General features: G+C 42.0%; 1 protein-coding gene across 1 annotated transcript; it reads right to left on the bottom strand.

The window, feature by feature from the left end:
* Window positions 1–251: 251 nt before the first annotated feature.
* LOC120552707 lies at window positions 252–20,339 on the bottom strand. The gene is made up of 37 exons (XM_039790931.1): window positions 19,949–20,339; window positions 18,834–19,038; window positions 18,571–18,701; window positions 18,411–18,478; window positions 18,044–18,237; window positions 17,934–17,969; window positions 17,617–17,845; window positions 16,684–16,808; window positions 16,043–16,155; window positions 15,830–15,936; window positions 15,414–15,550; window positions 15,010–15,117; window positions 14,819–14,926; window positions 14,619–14,735; window positions 13,215–13,407; window positions 12,276–12,544; window positions 11,978–12,114; window positions 11,690–11,849; window positions 10,233–10,354; window positions 9,469–9,655; window positions 9,233–9,357; window positions 8,036–8,103; window positions 7,703–7,896; window positions 7,329–7,424; window positions 6,898–7,117; window positions 5,696–5,838; window positions 5,396–5,493; window positions 5,075–5,184; window positions 4,745–4,878; window positions 4,425–4,529; window positions 4,138–4,248; window positions 3,946–4,056; window positions 3,672–3,791; window positions 3,370–3,553; window positions 3,021–3,292; window positions 2,760–2,896; window positions 252–1,758 (listed from the first exon to the last, which is right to left on the bottom strand). The coding sequence occupies exons 1-37, from the start codon at window positions 20,018–20,020 to the stop codon at window positions 1,591–1,593; spliced, it is 5,214 nt and encodes a 1,737-aa protein (XP_039646865.1). The 5' UTR covers window positions 20,021–20,339; the 3' UTR covers window positions 252–1,590.
* Between the last annotated feature and the right edge of the window lie 24 nt (window positions 20,340–20,363).

Below are 20,363 nucleotides of genomic sequence, written 5' to 3'. Positions count from 1 at the left end.
CTTGTGTAGCCTACTCTCGGTTGGTGCACGGGATTATCAGTACGTAGGCATGGGGGTAAACGGGTGGTGTCCTCATCAACAAATTGACAGTCATGTTTCTCACATTTCAAACTGCGATCTTTTTTCATTTTTTTTTTTTTTTATCTCCTTAAAGAGCATACCACACATTACACAACTAGACAAATACTGATCTCACCACTTAGACAGGAAACCTTAGTTTAAAGGTGATTTCTTGCTCGCACCATAACGTCATCAGATGATGTTTTATATAAAAGTACTGACTCCAAACTGCTGTACGGTACAGCTGAAGCAATAGAGATTTACCAGCCCAACATTAAATAAAAAAAGGTAAAAAAGGCAAATTTCACTGTTGGACATTATAGTAAAAAAAAACAACTGAACAAATATAAATGTCATTACAAACGCAACAGTTTTTTGAGACCTGCTGCATTGGAAATTGTGTCTTTAATGTAAAAGCATATCTGATATCATAAAACAATGATGCAAACTGTATGTTTTAAATCCTTTGGGTGTAAGGTGCATCATTCCCTCAGGACATAAAATGAACAATGATGCAGAATGGCCACCGGGTGGTGATGTGAGGGGCAGCAGGAGACACGGGAACATGCATGGGTGTCTGCATAGACCATGGCATAGACAAAGATTGGTAAGGTTTTCTCCTGATAAACTTATTTGTTCCTTATGCCAGCATCAACTGAATCATGGTTGTAAGGGGAGCTATTATCATGCTTTTCATGGAACATGAAGTGCAAAGGTGGCACCATAAAGATAAATTAAATCACAGTAAAAGTGAAATGCAAAATATATTATCACCTCCTACTGAGGGATTATTCACTTTTCTACAGTTACAGAATATATTGAACATAAGGATAAACTCATGATATACAAATGCACATACATACACATACAGCACAATAACAACTCTTAAACACATACAGTCGGTCATGAACACACATACAGTACATGGACGAATGTAGATAAGGGCAAAAATATAAGGTTACATGTGTGTGGGGAGAGAACTCTTTCCACGTTCAATAAAAGGACTGTTGTGATTTTTGTCTGCAACACCTGACATGGTCACTATCTCTGTAGTGAACAATGTAGCTGTGACAAGAATAAGAGGGTGGGTAGGAAAACAGGAAGTGATTGGCTACATTTACATGCACAGGGTAAACTTGCTATTTGTTGTACTTTGGCCTCATCTGTCCATTTGATTAAGGAGACTTAAGCTTTCGCTGTCAAACTAAAAGCTAATAAAATGTTTTTATTTTAAAGTATCATGTGAAATCTGCACAGGTTCAAAGTGAATTTAATAACCAGGTTAGTTACTGCATTTTGTGCATGTCAACATAGCCACTGTCAATGTTTGGAGATTGTAAGGGGAAGCTGGTTGATGTGGAGCAGGGATGATGCCCCTGCTGGTCATTGCCATGGACTCACTTCCAAAAACTGACTGAATGTGTTGTCATGCAATCATGACAACCATCTGAAAATGGTCTCCAAGTCTGAAACCATGGTCCTGTGTGTTAAGTCTGTCTCATTTTTTCTTCATGTGAGTGTGGTGTTCAGTCACACCTGTCCTTTAGTCTGCTGATGGATCCAGTCAGTGAACCTGACCACCTGTGTGTAGACACCGGGACGGTTCTGCCTCGCACAGCCCTCACCCCAGCTCACAATCCCCGCCAGGAACCACCGCCTGCCTCGCTCCAGACACACCAACGGACCTCCTGAGTCACCCTGAGACCACAGACATACACAGTGATACACATTCAGACAACAACATATGAAATTAAAGGACATAAAAAAAATTTCAGAGCAACTGAAATGACTTTTCATAACAGAAAGTTCAAGACACGCAGAGAGAAATCCAATGAGAGAATATGTGAGCTACTTGAGCATAAGCAGTATTCTGCCATCAGCCGGTAGCTTCAGCACTTCTTTTATCTACTTCACAAATGCACTTATAGCTGCATTATCTGTAGGCTTCTTTTTTAATAAAGGGTCTTTTTTTATTGTGATTTGTTAATAAGCTAACTGGTAATTGCTGCTTATTGCTGAGATTTGTTATCACAAAAGATTGTTTCTTCTTAATATTTATGTTTATCAGAGATCAGGAATGCCATACCATCATGCACTGCAGTCAAACCAGCCGTCACTCAAATCAGCTGATGCTACTACTATTGTGCACCAATTATATAATGACATTTATGCGAAATGCAATCAAGCGGCCCAGATCGAGCTGATGGGACTTTTACTTTGAGATATCTCTAAACGGATACAGATAAAATGCTTGATTTTGTGTCTGTATGTAGCGTTAGGCTTTTGTTATCTCTGACATCACAAAACAAAAATTGCAAGGATGGCCATCCTCGGCTTCTGTAAGTTTCCCTGTTACTGTGCTAATTAATATGTTTGATCTAAATGTTGTTTATGGTGGTATCTAATCTTTTTGATATGTAATTATGATCGATACATTTGTTGTCCAATAATGTTTTCACAGTTTCACATTGGCCAACTTTAGTCTTCAACCTGTATTGGAAGTAGTAATGCAGAAGACATAGAGCATAAAGACCAAGAGAAATATGAATGTCTTAATTGTTCTGATTAGAGACACATTCTGTTGTGGTTAAGAGAGAAACTCTGGGAAATCAAACTGAAATTGAATTCACTGAGGCAAGTTATTTTTCCAAAAATTCGTACTTGTGCGAAGACACACCAACAGTGATGCACACACTCACCTGGCAGGCGTCCACCCCTCCCTGCAGGTTCCCAGCGCACAGCATTCTGGGAGTGACAGCCTCATCATACAGCTTGTTACAAGTGTTCCTGTTGATGATCTTCACTGAGGCCTCTTGTAAGCGAGAGGCCAGTTCACCTTTAATTAAAACAAACATAAAATGGAAACATCATGTGGTATTATGAAACATTTGACCATGCCATGATGCTTGTCTATACTGTCCGCAATCTACGTTTGTTTCAAAACAAACTTTAGGTCTTACCGTCCTCCATGAGTACCCCCCAGCCTGTGACGTAGCAGTTGGTCCCTGTTGTGAAGGTGTGTGAGGGCGCGGGGACGCACACGGGTTGCACCAAGTCATTAAAGAAGACAGGAGCACTGAGCTCGAGAAGTGCGATGTCGTAGTCGGAGGTAAACTGGTCATACTGCGGGTGGAGGAGGATCCGGCGTATTGGTCTGGTGGCTGCGCCGTTGTTCCCCGTATTCATCACACGCATTCCCATGTAGGCCCGCCATGCACGGGCATCTGAGTATCTGCAGACACAACATGCATGAAGACATCACACATGAATTATGGATAACATAATGAGCCTTCCAGGTGTCTTTTTTACTTAATGGCATCTGAGTCCTGGAAGCAGTGAGCGGCAGAGATGAGCCAGCGGTTGGCGACCAGTGTGGCTCCACATACATGGCCGTAGCGATCCATCTGGAGGCTGACCTGCCATGGCCATGACCCAGCCACAGCATCAGAGCCACCCACTATCTTAGTACGCTTCCTGGGCCTGGTGCCACAGCCTGGGACACAGAGGGAGACAGAGGAGGAGACAAAAATCATGATAGAAATTTTGAGCATTTTCAGTTTTTAGTCACAATTACAGGAGTATAAGGTTGAGTTTTGTGAGTGAGAATTTACCACAGCGCAGTTCATCAGAGCCGTCTACGCAGTCTTTGACTCCATCACACTCAGGGTTAACCTTACTTAGACACTTTCCATTGGCACATTTGTATGAAGATGAGGAGCAGCCTTTAAGGTCTAAAGAGAAGGAATTACATAATTAGGCAGTGTGAAACAAATGGCACTTAAAATAAAGATAAATGTACTTAAAAAAATACAACATATTGCAATAAAATACACTTAAATTGATCAGTCAGTGTAACCAGTGTTGTCTGATGTCATGAAAACTCACACGCTCTGGTACAGTTGAGTTCATCGCTGCGGTCTTTGCAGTCAATAACACCATCACACACTGAAGACTTTGGCAAACAGACATTGTTGGGACACAGGTGGTAACATTTACCTGTTGGAAACAAACACATGTTTTAATCATCAAACTACGAACAAACACATGCATGTGTTGCAACGGTGACAGTCTACTCACCACAGGCACCCTCTTCACTGCTGTCTGCACAGCTGCTCTGGCTCACACACTGGCTGCTTTGAGGCTTACACTGGCCATTCCCACACAGCACTTCACCTGGCCTGCAGGATGCTACATGTTTTACACATATGTGCAAAACATGCACATAGAAACACACAAACGCATACAAATCTGAGTGTAGCACAAAGATCATGTCTTTCAGATTAAATGTTAAGAATAAAAGACTGTGTGGGTCAAGTGAACAGCCCTTTTGTATCTACAATAGTGTCTTCAGGCAACAGACTTACAGCATTTAGCCTCATCTCGTCCATCTAAGCAGTCTTTTACTCCATCACACACCTTCCTCAGAGGGATGCAGCGTCCATCTCCACAGCGAAAATGCCGAGGACAGGCTGGAGATAGGCAGGGATGAAACTCAAATGTACTCTCTGGAATTACAATTTTGGCGTAAATGTGGATATGTGACCCTAAGTACACTAGTTTGAAATGTAAGCTTAGGAAACAAAAAAAACTGTGTTCCTTCAGAAATGACACACTGTATCAGGAGGCTCTAAGCAAATTACAGTGAGAGAGGGCTACCTATTTGAAAGCGTCAGATTTTACTTACTACCCTCTGGAGAGAAGGCTCGGTAGAGCAAGTAGAAGCCCTTGTGAGTGAGAGATTCGTCCGAATGGAAGTGGAGGGAGAGAGGAGAGGAGTAGACTCGCTTTTTGCTGCTGTCTGACACTGGATTACACAGTCTTGATGCAGAAGAGCAAAAAAGTAAGGGATTTTACTTTTTACTCATATGCAGCCACAAAAACATGGAATGTCTTAAACAATTATGAGATAATGAGATCATGTCACTTACAGCAAGTGTAACATTTTTTTAATATGATTGATGTGGATGAAATGCTAACCCTAACCCTTACTGATGGGCATGATTTCACAACTCACTTGACCCCTCCGATGTCCAGCCAGTCTTTTTCACAGCCGTCTGATGACGAGGAATCCTGAATGTCGATCGTCACGATCGTCATGGAGATCAGGTATCCTGGCAACGGTGCCTGATAAAGTAACCAAAGATGACTAAGAAGAAAGCGCTCACATGCTGGAATGTGGACGGGCCAAATGACAAAGGGATGATTCACTCTTTCCCTCTCTTACATTCCACTTTCTCTTTCTTATTCCACAATTAACACACACACTGACACATATGTCAGAGAGATTATTATGATGATGATTATTATTATTATTATTGTGTATGCATACACTCACCCGTAGTGTCCAGGTGCAGTCTATGTTAGGAGGATAATAGGAAGGGTAGTAGGGAGAGGAAATAGAGCCGTTCCAGGAGGAAATCGACCCTCCACAACCTGCAGGTGGAGATGGTGACACAGTGAAGCGCACAGAATACACAACAGAGTTAAGTCCCTCCCCTTCCAAGGCAACTTTGCTCTACATATGCTAATCAGTGGAAATAAATCATTCCAGCGCGAATGTGAACATATCACACAAGATTTGTAGAACTTAGACAGTGCTGCGCACGCTTTTGTCTGTTTGTGAGAGCACTCAAACCTGCTTTTGGGATGGCCTGGAAGTAAGCTTTGAAGATTGCTCCATCCCGCTGTCTGCTGAAGGAGAAGGTGACCAACATCACATTTCCAGAGGATGTCAGCTTCATAACAGGGGATGAACCCGAAATAGGCAGCCCACACCACCTGCGACAGGTAAATGGATCCAGGATATGTATATACAGTATCTCACAAAAGTGAGTACACCCCTCACATTTTAGTAAATATTTCATTATATATTTTAATGGGACAGCACTGAAGAAATGACACTTTGCTACAATGTAAAGTATTAAGTTTACAGCTTGTATAACAGTGTAAATGTGCAGTCCCCTCAAAATAACTCAACACACAGCCATTAATGTCTAAACCGCTGGCAACAAAAGTCAGTACACCCCTATGTTAAATTCCCATAGAGGCAGGCAGATTTTTATTTTTAAAGGCCAGTTATTTCATGGATCCAGGATACTATGCATTCTGATAAAGTTCCCTTGGTCTTTGGAATTAAAATAGTCCCACATAATCACATGCCCTTCACCATACCTAGAGATTGGCATGGTTTTATGTCAGTTAGCCTAATAGCTAGTTTGATTTGCATTGAGAGATGATTTTATGGAAAGTACCCGATGCCAGTCTCTCTCTTCAAAGACCAAGGGAACTTTATCAGGATGCATAGTATCCTGGATCCATGAAATAACTGACCTTTAAAAATAAAAATCTGCCTGCCTCTATGGGAATTTAACATAGGGGTGTACTGACTTTTGTTGCCAGCGGTTTAGACATTAATGGCTGTGTGTTGAGTTATTTTGAGGGTAAAGCACATTTACACTGTTATACAAGCTGTAAACTTAATACTTTACATTGTAGCAAAGTGTCATTTCTTCAGTGTTGTCCCATTAAAAGATATAATGAAATATTTACTAAAATGTGAGGGTTAGTGTAAACACATACAGGAAATTTTACTCCATCTTTTTGTTGCTCTCAAAGTTCATACACAGAAATACACATAACAGCTAAAAACATAAGGACAACAAAGCTGAATAAGGTGAACAAAAACATTTGACTATGATGTACAGATATATGTTGGTACATAAAAAAGTGTATAATATACATATACACATTCATATGCATACACATATGTACATAAATTCACACATATATTACAGAGATGAGCTCAGTGCAGCACCAGAGAAAAAAAAAATTCTTTACCGTGCGATGATCTTGTTCTGTAATGGAAGTAAGAAGTCGTAAGCAGAGAGCTTGTGGGCAGTGCAGCTTCCTGGCGTGGCACCATGCAGGGTGAGGATGACCAGTCGGACCACATGACCTGACGGCACGCGAAGACGCCACTGGTAGTACGGCTTCTTGGGATTCACAAGGCTCAGGGTGCGGTTGTTGCCATATTTTGCATAGAGGTCAAAGGACATCGCTAGATAGAGAAAGGGATGGAAATATTTACAAGATGGATGAAGTCTAGTGCAACTTTTCCTGTCCTGTCAGCAGACCTGGCATTCAGGCCTTGAAAGCTGCATTAATGGCAACCATAAAAGTTGTCAATAACACTTTTTCTCAGATTTGTCTTTTTTAGAAACCAGATCTTTACGTTTTGTAACATAACGTCGGATGTATGCGCTCCTCACCTTGGAAGCCAAGCTGCCACTTCCCACTCTGGATGCTGTTTGGATTCTTACTCTTGTCTGATTTTTCTTCTGATTCAAAGTCATCAGGGTCCAAACCTACATACACAATACACACACAGCAGATCAACATCCAGTCAACATACTCTTGAAATTCAGTATCACTCTACAGCAATGCACATATAGAAATCCATAATTAATGCTTATTTATAAAATTATAAATAAGTTTCTATTTATTAGTAGTTATTGTATAGTGTAATATATGCTAATATATGCATATTGATGAAACTACAGAGCCCAAAAGTTTTAGACAAAAACCTACACATGTGCATATGTGTGTGGTTAATATGCATGTACTGTACAGTGAGAGTTTCTACCCAGCAGGTGGAGCATGTCGTCATCTTGCTCCATGTAATAGCGCTGCTCGTTGCGGCTGTCCCGCAGCACCTTGTTGCTGCCAGGAAGCCTGCGCTGCAGCCTCTCTGGGCCGGACCTCCGGATCGCCAATGCAACGTCATCCGGGGCGGAGAATTTACTCCAGTAGAAGACATTGAGCCCTTCCGCTCCTTCACTGTCACACAAAGGGTTTACAATGTTGCTATTCTGCAGGGGACATACAGCTGAGTATGTTGTTGTCATGCATGTCCCTTTTATGTATGAACTGCTGCACATTTAGTTTAATCAGTAAGCTTTTTGTTGGTGCATCATACCTAAAAGCAGTAATTCCTGAGTGCAGGTAGTAAGAGCTCCACGGCGAGGAATCGTAGAGTTCTGAGAACTGTTTTCAAAAAAATACAAAAAGGCAAAAAAGGAGGATTGACCACATACTGTAAACTACAGTACTGTAGGTGTGACATCACAGCAGTGCAAGTGAGGTCACTTTTCTTGTGCAAGCAACACATGAACACACCTGTTCGAACATGAAGCCAGAGTTTAACCACAGCATTAAGCATTGTTTTTGTGCGTGTGTGTGTGTTTATGAGTGTGAGTGTGTGTGTGTATGTTGACTTTGAGCAGCACAGAGCTCCATTGTGTCTCTACCTGGTGGCCGTGTAGAGGTAGGACCCTGGGTGGTATGGACTCCTGGCCTTGAGTTCACCTGTTCTTTAATGAACAGATGGACAGATACTATAACCATTTAACAAGTCTGCTAACTGACCCTGATTAAAAGGAGTATTACACTATGTTAGTGTAGATTTTCAGGGATTTACACCTACCAATTCATCATTTCTCCACTGCTCAGCAAGAATGTTCAGCCATGCATCTGACCTTTTGCTCCAATATCCAAATTCCCCTTCTTATATCTCTGTCCAGCCCCCAATCCCTCTGTCATCCCAGCCTGCCCTACTGCCCTGTCTCTCCCTCTCAACCCCAGCGTCAAACTGAGGTTCACCTCCTCTCTGTAGTGTACGGCACACAGAGTGGCTGATTGTGTGAAAGGTACACAGACAATGTTTTTATTGAAGGCCTGCTCTTCCTCTCACTCTCGCTGCCTGGGCCTAGCTGGACTCACAAATGCCAGGCTTGTCCTCAACCCTGAAAGGGCCCTGTCCCTGGGGGTCTCGGGAACTCGCACACACACTGTGCCCAGCTCCCGTTTCAGCTTTACATTTAACACCACCAGAGAGAGACAGAGAGAGGGACTGAGGAGAGAAAAGTGGTGTGCAAAAAAAGAAAGGAAAAAAAAGGAGGACAAAGGTGATAAAAAGGAAAGCAAACAAATAAGAATGCAAAGACAGACAACAAAATAGGATGATGGGAAGGAGAAACGGGGCCGCAGAAAAGACACTAGTAGCTAATGTAGTCAACCATATCAAGTAAGAGCAGCAAGATCAGGCCTGAGCGGGAAGGTCAAGCAGGGCTCTAAAGTGTCATTCACTGACGGACAAGTCCATCGTTCCACTTACATAATGGTTCAAAGCCTGAGCCTGCAGGCGGAACTGAGGGGAGGTGGAGTTAGTCAGCTCTGAGGAGAAGCTCAGGTTTGGGAACTCCAGGCTGCCACCAAGGAAGAACACTGAGGAGGGCGGAGCTGGAGAGAAGGAGGTAGAGATTTGAGACAGGTGCAATTGTGTGACTGTAGGTGTAAGTCAAAATAAACACATTTTAAGGACAGGAGACACCAAAGCAGGTCTGTACTCACATGTAAAGAAGTGGAGAGTCAGTGCAATGGCAGCAGCGAAGGGAAAGAAAGGCAGGACACCTAACATCCATCTCCTCCAGGAGCCACAGGCTGGAGCTCGCCCCCCCTCTACCTTCTGCTCTGCCTGATTCTTAGGCTTTGTGGGGGGGCTCAGTGACTGGGTGGGCTCCTTCAACTGCCCCTCTCCCTTCCAGAGACAAGGACATGACTCAAATATCATACCAGCGTTTGATGTCTGTGCTCAAGTTGCTTCTAATTGTTGGCATTTTATTCTTATGTGACCCCAGCAATAAAGAAAATGCAGCCTGTCTGCCAAAATCACTGAGACATTGATTTAATGGCGGAGCAGACACTGATTTAGGGAGAGTAACGGTGAACATCTTTGAGCTGAAAGGATCTCCTAAAACATTTAAGGGGTTGGCAGGATTCCCCGGGGGAGCAGACAAAGCGTGGCTAGACGAGTCTGCTTTCCCACGGCCTGGCTCTGCGGTGTCAGCACTCAATCAAGTGGCTCACCCAGATATGGACATTCATGAGAAAGACACCCACATACCCATAGAGACGGATTTTTGCAATTAAGATGAACCATGGCTGACTCGGTTTGATAGGTTCTGATTATTATGCATCCTTCAGGTATTGCAATAAAAAAAAAAAACTCATTTCGCCACATATACATACAGAATATATTTAGAAAATAGTTCCCAAGTCCCTCTTGGCACAATCGTCGTTTTACGCGCAATGAAAAGAGCACAGTGGAGGCTTACCTGTGCGGTGCAGCCTGAATGTCCATGCCCAGAGACGCAGTACACTTCGCAAGTTTTGCTTTTGGGGAGAGTCCTCATAGCACTGTCCCGTTTAGCTCCGGAGAGGCGATATGCAACAATACCTCATAGAAACGATGGAGAGAGGAAACCCCCGCTGTCGCTTTCTTTGAAAAAAGCGCAGAAATCCGACCTGAGCGGCTCGGATGCAGCGGGCATTCACCGCCTCCCGTTTACCTGAACGGGGCGGGAGGTGTCACACGGAGCCCCAGAATGCAGTGCGGGGACAATGGGAGCACTATGAAAGGATAGGCTACAATCCGCACAACCGTCCGTGCGACAGATATTGTGGGGAAACTTCCTCGCTGTGTATGCGGGAGTAAAGCTAGGAGGGACAAAGGGGTGCTTGAGGGAAACGTGTGCGAGGTATTACAATTGGAGTTTGGCTGCTGTGCCTTTGGATGCTGGGGAGGCAAAGCAGGACAGAACCTGCAATTAAAAATTTTGGCACAAAGGCTGTAACAGGACATAACATGCTCTTAGGCTTTAGTCCCAGACTTGGATGGAGGAATAGAAGATACCTGAAGATAATTAAAATATTTCAAAGCACTTTTCCTGCTTGCCCTTTACTGATATTACAAATAGCTATTAACCCATTTAATTCCGAGTTTTTAAAATATCAAAATCATGTGTCATTAACCCTTTGAAATAATCAATCATTATTTATTAATATGTTCATGGAAAAGTATAGGCAAAAAGGTGTGTTTTAAGGTTTGTCACAATTGTGACCTTATTGTGGAATGTGTTGTATCTTTCTACCATTTAAAAATGTTGCCTCTAAAAATGTTACTGAATGATGTATGAATGCATTTCCAGCAAGTAGCAATCTTTGAAAGAATAAAGTTACAATCTTAATGTTTCAGTACATGTTACAATACAGAAACAAAGTTGAAATACTTGATGCTTTTTGCCTTTTTGTCTTTGCTCTCAGTATTCATGTCGGTGTTGTACAAGGGTTTAGGTTAAATAGTCACACTAGAATGTGATAGAGCATTCTAATGGCAATGCTGGGGACTGCCAGTAGCAGAGTTTTAAATCTGTTAATAACTTGGCTGGGATATATAAGAATTTTGATGAATGCATAGGAGAAATATGTTAAAAGTGTGACCTTGACACCCTCAACAAAGTAGAAGTGGCTTTCAAAAAACACACAGTATCTGATGATGCTTGTATTATAAGGTGCCAGTAGCAGAGTTTTAAATCTGTTAATAACTTGGCAGGGATATATAAGAATTTTGATGAATGCATAGGAGAAATATGTTAAAAGTGTGACTTCGACACCCTCAACAAAGTAGAAGTGGCTTTAAATAAAATACACAGTATTTGATGATGCTTTTATTATTAGGTGTCAGCGATCTAAACATCTGCTGTCATTGGATGAATAAGAGTTGCATCGTGTCAGCTGATATGGCTGTAGATCCAGGAGGTGAACTTGTTGACCCTGGTGTAGACCCCAGGCAGGTTTGGTCTGCCACAGCCCGCCCCCCAGCTAACAATGCCAATCAGGAACCAGCGACCCCCGCCCGCTGCCTGACAGGACAGAGGACCCCCTGAGTCGCCCTGAGACACAAAGAGAGCAGTTGATGCAGAAAGAACACAAATTCAAAAAACGACTTTTAATGCTTCACATCTGCTTGTATAAATTAAATACAGGTGATTATGGGTGATTCAGTCAGATGGGAGCTCACCCTGCAGGCGTCCTGCTCTCCAGAGGGGACCCCAGCACACAGCATGCGTGGGGAGACAGGTCCATAGCTCTTCTTACAGTCAGTCTGGCTCAGTAAGGACACCTGTGCTTTCTGCAGCACTGAGGGCAGCACTTTGTCTGCAGGGTAAGATGTGGACATAGATCATGCAACTGACATATTACTGGTATGTTTTTAGAACACTGCATGTAAACCAGCCCTGTCAGACCAACCCCCTCAGGGAAAAAATAGTTATATTAAAGTATAAAAGTAACTGAGCTCTATCCAAAGCATTGCTCACCCTCCTCAGACCGGTATCCCCACCCAGTGACCAAGCAGCGGTGGTTGTCTGTGACAGTGTGGGAGGGGGGTGGCAGGCACACAGGTTGGACCAGCGGGCTGAGGGAGGGAGGCCAGGGCTTCTTCAGCTGCAGCAGGGCGATGTCATAGTCAAATGTGTACGTGTTATAATACTCATGCACCACAATCCGCTGGATCTCCGCCACGTGTTTGGCACTGCCCTGTGTCAGCATGCCGAGGTGGGCGCTCCAGTAGCGTGGGTCAGACAGCCTGGTGGAGATATATATCAGGGATCACTGAAGGAGGACATTTTGCAGAATATACTGTGTCTAATAAAACTTGAAAACAGACGAGAGGATATGAACAGTAAGTGACAGTTTGTTCAAAAAATATGAGGCAGAAGCCTTTTACCTGATAATGTAATAATTACCAGATTAATCAATATGTCATGATATGATAACATGTTATAAATGGGTTGAAATGTGATAAAAACTGGTGATGTAATAAACTGCCAGATGAGGGTTGCCTGAGGGTTGGGAACCTGCAAGAGTTCCCAAGATAAATCTGAAGGGTCACAAGATGAATAAAGAAAAAAGTTAAATAAATAAATAGTTAATACAAGTAATTTATTCTACACAAAATTATGTTTTATTTTTTATTTTATTTTTTGTGAAATACTGCATACTTTTACATCTTTAGGCATCTGAAAAAAATCATTTAAATAAAGCAATCTAAGAACGAAAAAAACACTGGTTGAAATGTTCACAACTTGTGTCCACGCAAAAAGCAAAACATGTAATGGGGTTTGATTGGGAACCACTGTATTATCAGAGCCTTGTGCACTGCTCGGGTTTTATTTCTTTCTTTTTCATACATTAGCCATTACAGTGGTCATATAACAATTACAGGAAGTTGTTAATCAGCAGTGAGAGTGACTGACCTTTCCTTGCTGAAGCAGTGTGCTGCTGAGATGAGCCAATCAGAGGAGAGGACAGACGCCCCACAGTACAGGTTACCAGAGAAGTGGAGGCTAACCTGCCACGGCCACTCCCCCTCCACAGAGTTATCTCCACCCACGATGCGCTCAGCTCCTGAAGATGAACCCACCTTCTTCAAGGAGGGACGACCACAGGCTGAGGAGTACACAGTGAGGGATTGTGTTGTTTTATTGGTTAAATTATACTGGGCGTTGGTTTTATTGTTGGAGCACAGAACGCAGAATATATGGACATGTGCAGGATATTACATATTGTCAAACTATCGTTAAAATTCAAGACATTATTGCCAGTAACAAAAGAGATACAGTGAGAGATACAAAACAATATATGTTATACTATTATTGTGATTATGTGCAGTTTATAGCTCTAATAGGGGTTTATGTGTGCACAGTGTCCCTGTATCAGTGTAAGTTTACAATATGAGTGTGTGTTTTCTATGCTGACATGCTGAGTCATCACCGTGACAGACAGGTCTACTGCCGCCTTATTAAAAAGTAGAGCTTTGACATGTGCGCACGTGCACGCACACACGCACACACGCACACACACACACGTCCACGAACAGTATTGCCCAGTATCAGTGAGTGATCAAAGACAAGACTGTTCCCATCACCTTGAGACCCCATCATGATAAAATAACAGCTAACAGAGAGAGCCATTACAGCTGGGTCACCTCAGTGCTGCAGGTCAGCAGGTTTGGAGCACGCTGCCCAGTGGATTTTAAAATAACAACGTTCTCATGAAGCCACATAAAGGATCTGGCAGAGAACTGGCAGTGTAGTGGCAGTATAATCACTATGTATCAATTGCTTCATTAAGAGCCAACCATTCAGGTGGGACATAACCAAATGTGTTGATGTGGCTTAAGCTGATAAATCAGTGAACCATTTTTTTTAGTGAAACAACTGGAAGACATTTTCCTGACAGGCAGCGGTAGTGATGAAAGCTGGAGGAAATGGCATTTTAACAGCATCTTATCTCCACAATTCATCATATATTTAGTTAAAACTGGATGTTCAAATTTTAAATCATGCAGGGCAAAACTGTTAAGAGTTGTTAAAAATATGAAAGCTGTTTGATGCATAATGGTGAGCTTTCTAAAATTTTGGAAATTAATCTTGTGAGTGCAGTGTCTTACAAAGGATAAACGGTTTTGCACCATTGCATCATACAACATGTTGGCACTGGAGTCACTTTAAAGATAATGAAGTTGCATGATATGTATATTACTAGAAAAAGGGGTGGAGGTGGGATTATAAAACAATCTGTAGTGATATTATTGAAGTTTCTTTTCTTTCTGCTGCAACTTCAAGATGTGCACATGCAGCATAATGCATAGCGCTCACCACAATCGGCCTCATCACTGTGGTCCTGACAGTCATGGACACCATCGCACTTTGCGTTCTTCTTCATGATGCAGGAGCCACTGTTGCATTGATACCTGATTTCAGAGCAGGTTGTTTCTGACAAAAGTAGAGAACATATATTATTATTAGTGGTTAAACAGTGAAAGGGCATACATATTAAATAAATAAAAATTGTATACCCTGAGTGCAGTTGATCTCATCTATTCCATTGGTGCAGTCTGTCTCTCCATTGCATACATACAAAGGATGCAGAGGACTGTTGCCACCACAGTTCTTTGTTGGCCTCGCTGTAAAGATATGCAACATTTTTCCAGTGCAGTGCCATTTGTTCTTAAACAACCAGTACTATGTTACTTGTAGGACGACTTACAGCAGAAGACCTCGTCACTCTCATCCTGGCAGTCGTCCAGGCCGTCACAGCGTCGACTTTTCTCCACACACAGTCCTGTGGAGCACAGGAAGTGGCTCTCTGGACAGGCTGGTGCACACATGAGTGGGGAAAGAGAGGTTAAAATAGACAAGTTAAGTGCATAACTACACCTTATGTTACGACTAAATGACACCACAAGACGCTTCAATGGTTATGCTAACTATGTGAATGACACAAAAACATTGACAAAAGAAATTGACATCATTATTTTCATCTTTTCTAAAACAGGTCCATGTTGTAACTCACATCCACCCTGGAGTACAATGAAACACCTATGGTCTGTCATTTACTGCAGTATATCCTGGCTGTTACAATGAGTCATACTCTGGGCCTGCAGTGCTTACGCTGGCTGATATTGTAGCTGCTGTAAGACGCCTGAAAAGGCTGAGCAGAGTTACGTGAGCTGCTGCGAAATTCCACCTCTGGGCTGTGGTCAGCGATCCGAAACACCGTGTGGTGTCCCACGTAGCTGCCACAGAAACTGCGGAGAGAAAGCAACCATCAACCAACCATCACAGGATGTTGTTGTGGGAGTAAATGCACAGTTGAATACAATGCTAAAATACCTAATCTACTAAATAATATATCCAAAGACATTGTCTATGGTTGTAGATATTTATAAAAATGGACAAAAATATATGAAATAGTTGAGTGTAAATTTTGTTTTGAGTTGGATTTTTCCTTTATATGCATGCAGCTGTAATTTCCCCTTAGGGATCATTAAAGTATGTCTTCTTGTTCTTCTTCTGCATCCACTTACATGATTTCATTGACCTTCCACCAGCCGTGTTCACAGCCCTCCATGGCCTTTGGTTTCAATACATAGTTCTGAAACTGCAGAGCAACTCCTAAAGCACTGTTAGGGGTCTAGAATACAATACAAACAGAATAACCAATCAATAAAAGATATTTTAAGTCACTGGTTAAGAAGAACTTTTGTCATGTATGTGTGGTGTGTGTGTGTGCGCTCTACCTCAAACTTCCAGGTGCAGAAGCACTGTGGGGGCAGAAGGCTGGGGTGGAAGGGGCTGTAGATTTGACCAGTGATGTCAGGCTTTATGTGGGTCTCAATTTGAGACATACACACTGAGACAGACAGAGACAGACTTAAGGATTATACTTTCACCCCGGCCAGCAGTGTTCTTAAGATAAATATCAGTGAGAAGATGATTACATTAAATTACATCACATGTCATTTAGCTGACACTTCCAATTAAGTGCTTTCAACCTTGAAGGTACAAACTCCAGACAACAAGAAGTAAGTGCAAGTACATTAGCTTTAAATAAGCCAAACTACAAAGAGTCAAATGAAAGTGCAACAAGTGATAAATGAAACAAGGGAGAATCAAAAACTTTTTATTATTATTATTATTATTATTATTATTATTATTATTATTATTATTATTATTTTCCTTCTTTCTTGTGAAATTGTAGGTAGTTTTATTCAATCAGGCCTTTAAAAAAAAAAACTAAAACATTTGAGAAGGAAAATAATAATTTGTATGCAACTGCTCACGGCTCATAGACATATTGAATCTGTGTGGAGGGATAATACATAGTTAAATAAGGTTGTAAACCCCTGGCATATACAGTAACAAGGTAATAGTGTCATACCTTCTTCAGCAATGGCCTCAAAGTGTCCTCTGAAGCTCTTGTTGCCATTGGTCATTCTGAAGGACAGCAACATGACATTGGAGGTAGACACCAGGGAGAAGGAGCTGGACACTGACTCACACAGCCTGCAGCAAAGAGATACACATCATTTTTTATTTTATTGGTTTATTTGATGAGGATCATGCATATTTATGAACATTGATGTATAAAAAACACCATGTAAATATGCCAGAATTAGTAAAAAAATAACTACTTTTCATCTGCAGTCCCTAGGCAGGTGACATAGGATTAACATAGAGACAGCCAGCAGTCATACAGCACTCATTCACTATAAATTAAAAGGTACACACAATGATGACATATGCATTGACAAAACAAACAAATAAAACAAAACAAAAATACATGATGACAAAGACATTATTCATCCACCTCTATAGTGCATTCAATTTAACAGTGAAAGTGTATGGGTGATGAAATGTGTGACAGTTAAAAGTGAGTGCATCTCTGGTTTGCTAGGAGCCAATGTTTTAAGTGAGTTTTAAAGGTGTTGAATGTAGGACACTCTCTTATTGGGAGGGGCAAGCTATTCCAGAGTTTACCTCCAATTACTGACAATACGTTTTGTCCAGAAGTGGTATGTGGTATCACACATTCCCCTTTTACAGAGGCCCTTGAACTACCTCTGCTTTGTTTAAAATTCTGCAAATTGAATTTAACTTTATTTGCCACCTATTTTACATGCCTTTTGAATGTTATAGGGCTATTAGTATTTTCAAGGTTTATGTTTTAGAGAAAATACAGTGGCATATGGCAAGAAGCCTTTTGATTTGCTTGCAGCTTTAATATGTGGGAAAACAGTTCCGTTGTCATGTAGACAACAGGCCTGCCTAATCACATAAGGCGAGAAATCAGCTGTCTGGAAGCTACACTCACCTGTGCAGAATGCGCCCTCTCATGGGCAGCAGAGCATCGTACACAGTCAGGGCATCATTCACACAGTCGCTGGGCTCAATGAGGAGCAAGGTGACGGTCAGACGGATCAGAGAGCCGGGGGCAGCGGTGAGTTTTACATGGCAATTCACACCACCCCATGATGAGAAGACATTTAAAGGTACACTTGCCCCAGGAAGGTTAGCATACAGCTTATCTACACACTGAGAGCCTTGGAGGAGAGGAGAAAAAACTCATGGACACACTACATGACATACAGTAATAAAAATAACTTTTATATATATAGTATTTTCACCTACCTGCTCCATTTGATGAATAATCTGATCGCTGAACAGCTGCAGGAAGACACAATTATTAATCTCTGCATTGATATACAGTTTTATGATGCACATGTAAACACGTGACACACCATTGATGAGGATGGAGTCGATATCCACTGGGAGACCCAGCAGGTAGCCTACAGAGGACCTGTTCATCATGCTGGTGTGGACCGAGTCTCTGAAAATGGCTCCTACACACTCCTCACACACTGCTGGGCTCTTCAGTCGAGGGACCACAAACACCATCCAGAAGTGAACCAGCACACCGCCCTTGTTGTTGTTACTGGGTGAGGAAAACAGAGTTTACATTTGAACTTTAAAAACAGGGTGTGTTGCTCAGTCGTAAATAAGTCTTGATGCTTAAAACTGGCATCCAAAGTACAATCTGAAGCATAAATATCAGCTGGACCTCTTTTTGCTTCATGATGATGATGATGACTAACAGACCCACTGTACCTGAGGTCTGAAATGACAGCTTGCTTGTAGAGTCTGGCTACTGAGGACACCTTGTACACATTGCTCACCTAGGAGACACCAGCAATTAACCGTAAGACACTCAGATCTCATGTTCAGTACTAACCATCATGTAAATAAACTGGGTTACAGCCATACATACCACGTGTTGTATTTTGTTTGCCATGGATACAAACTCACTGGACTGTTCATGGCGGTACTCGGGGATAAATTCCACGTTGGCAACACGGAACATCCCGGCAAAATACACTCCACTGTTGCTTTCCCTGCGAACTAAAGAAATCTTGTCAAAATGTGCATTATATGGTGCAATGTAAAGTAGTATTGTAATTATGCACTGGAAAAGATGGAAAGATATTGATATAATTTTTTATGAGATTTAATTAAAAGAATCCTCTCACTTACATATGAAGACCCACAGCAGCGACCACATGATAATCACCACCACAAACACCACTGCTGTGATGATGACAGTGAGGTGCCGGATGCTCAACAGATAGGCCCACAGCCTCTTGAGTCCCTTGGGCTTACGTCTCGTCTTCCTGTACTTCCTGTAGAGCCTCTGCAGAGCGTGATCAACTGTGGCCACCTCCACAGACACATCTGCAATCTACAGCCAGGGAGGGAACACATTCATACTCTAATGCAAAGTGCCAATATGGGAGCAGTAAATTCTATTTGCCCTTTCGTGTTGTCACTTCAGCCTGTGTGGATTCTAATAGGAATGTGGCTAATGATGCTGAAATGATGTGGAAAGCACAAACAAGTGTCTCTTGATACGGTCGATCCTTTATCAGGTGTATTAGAGATCTCAGGATTCAGTTTTGGGGCAAAAGGGCACAAGAGAGCGATGCTGGATCTCTTTGCGGACCATAAGTAGGTTAAATTACTGCAGAAAACATCAAGAGGGCATAACCATGCCTCTACTATTCTTTGCATCACTGTACCTTATGCAGGTCAGTTAATTTAGATTACAGTAGGCTGAAAAATAAGCTAATCAGTCCCAAATGCACAGAGATGGTGGGTGAACAAGTGTTTAAATAGTACAGGGTCACAGCATGCACTGAAAGAACATCAATGTTGATGAAGTTAAACAAAACCATCACATTTAGCTGTGTCTACAGGTAATGACGCTCCATTACTGGTCACTTTTAGTTTGTGAAGAATGCCTGACAGCTACTCCATCAGATGCAGCGCTCAGTTCTCATTGAGTTACCCAATGCACATATATTATTCATTCAGTGTCATCCCATACTGTGCAAGCGGCATTTAATCCATCACAAGTTAGCAGGATATAGATTCCCACGGGGGAAAAAAAAGTTTAATCTATTTTACACATATTTAATCAACCAACAGGACAAAAGATGAGGGTTAAAAGGTTTTGATTTTATGTCCACTTAAATCTCCAGGGTTTCATCTGGAGAAACCGCTTTATTCCCATTTCAAATGTGACAGGATTTATAGTTTAAGTCACCATGCTCTTATAAAAATAACACTACATTAGGATACATCTTACTTACACTGGCAGCGTCCGTCTGAGACACATCCTCATCTCCGATTGTCGTCTCGTTCGCCTCTCGCTCTGTGCCCATGACACAGGCATCCCTTCAAACCTCTATCATCTAATTCCTGATTTCCGCTGTTTAAGATCCATTCTCTTTTCCTTCAGAACAAAAACTGCCTTATAAAATAAGCGGACCCACAAATAATGTAGAGCCACACAGCACAGTGTTTGGATGTCGACAGGTGTGTGAAACCAGATCCTGGTGTTGGAGAAACAGGGCGCTCGCTGATGGCAACGTACCTCCTCCAGTCCCACAGCTAATGTTTCATTCATTAACTTCTATCGCAGCCATCCAATTTACATAAACCAATATTCAACCACCACAAAAAAAAAAAAAAAAACTCTAAAAAACAAACAAACAACTGGATAAG

Source organism: Perca fluviatilis, chromosome 22 (genome assembly GCF_010015445.1).
Source record: "Perca fluviatilis chromosome 22, GENO_Pfluv_1.0, whole genome shotgun sequence".
Lineage (NCBI taxonomy): Eukaryota > Metazoa > Chordata > Actinopteri > Perciformes > Percidae > Perca > Perca fluviatilis.
This window is presented reverse-complemented; position numbering and strand designations above follow the sequence as displayed.

Bases quoted from the DNA above. Each gene is read 5' to 3' on its own strand.
- LOC120552707 (XM_039790931.1), bottom strand. From the start codon at position 20,020: ATGGGCACAGAGCGAGAGGCGAACGAGACGACAATCGGAGATGAGGAT. The intron at 16,156-16,683 runs GTATGACACTAT...TGTCTGTCTCAG, and splicing joins TGAGGCCATTGCTGAAGAAG to TGTGTATGTCTCAAATTGAG. The intron at 4,057-4,137 runs GTGAGTAGACTG...TGTTTCCAACAG, and splicing joins CAGTGAAGAGGGTGCCTGTG to GTAAATGTTACCACCTGTGT.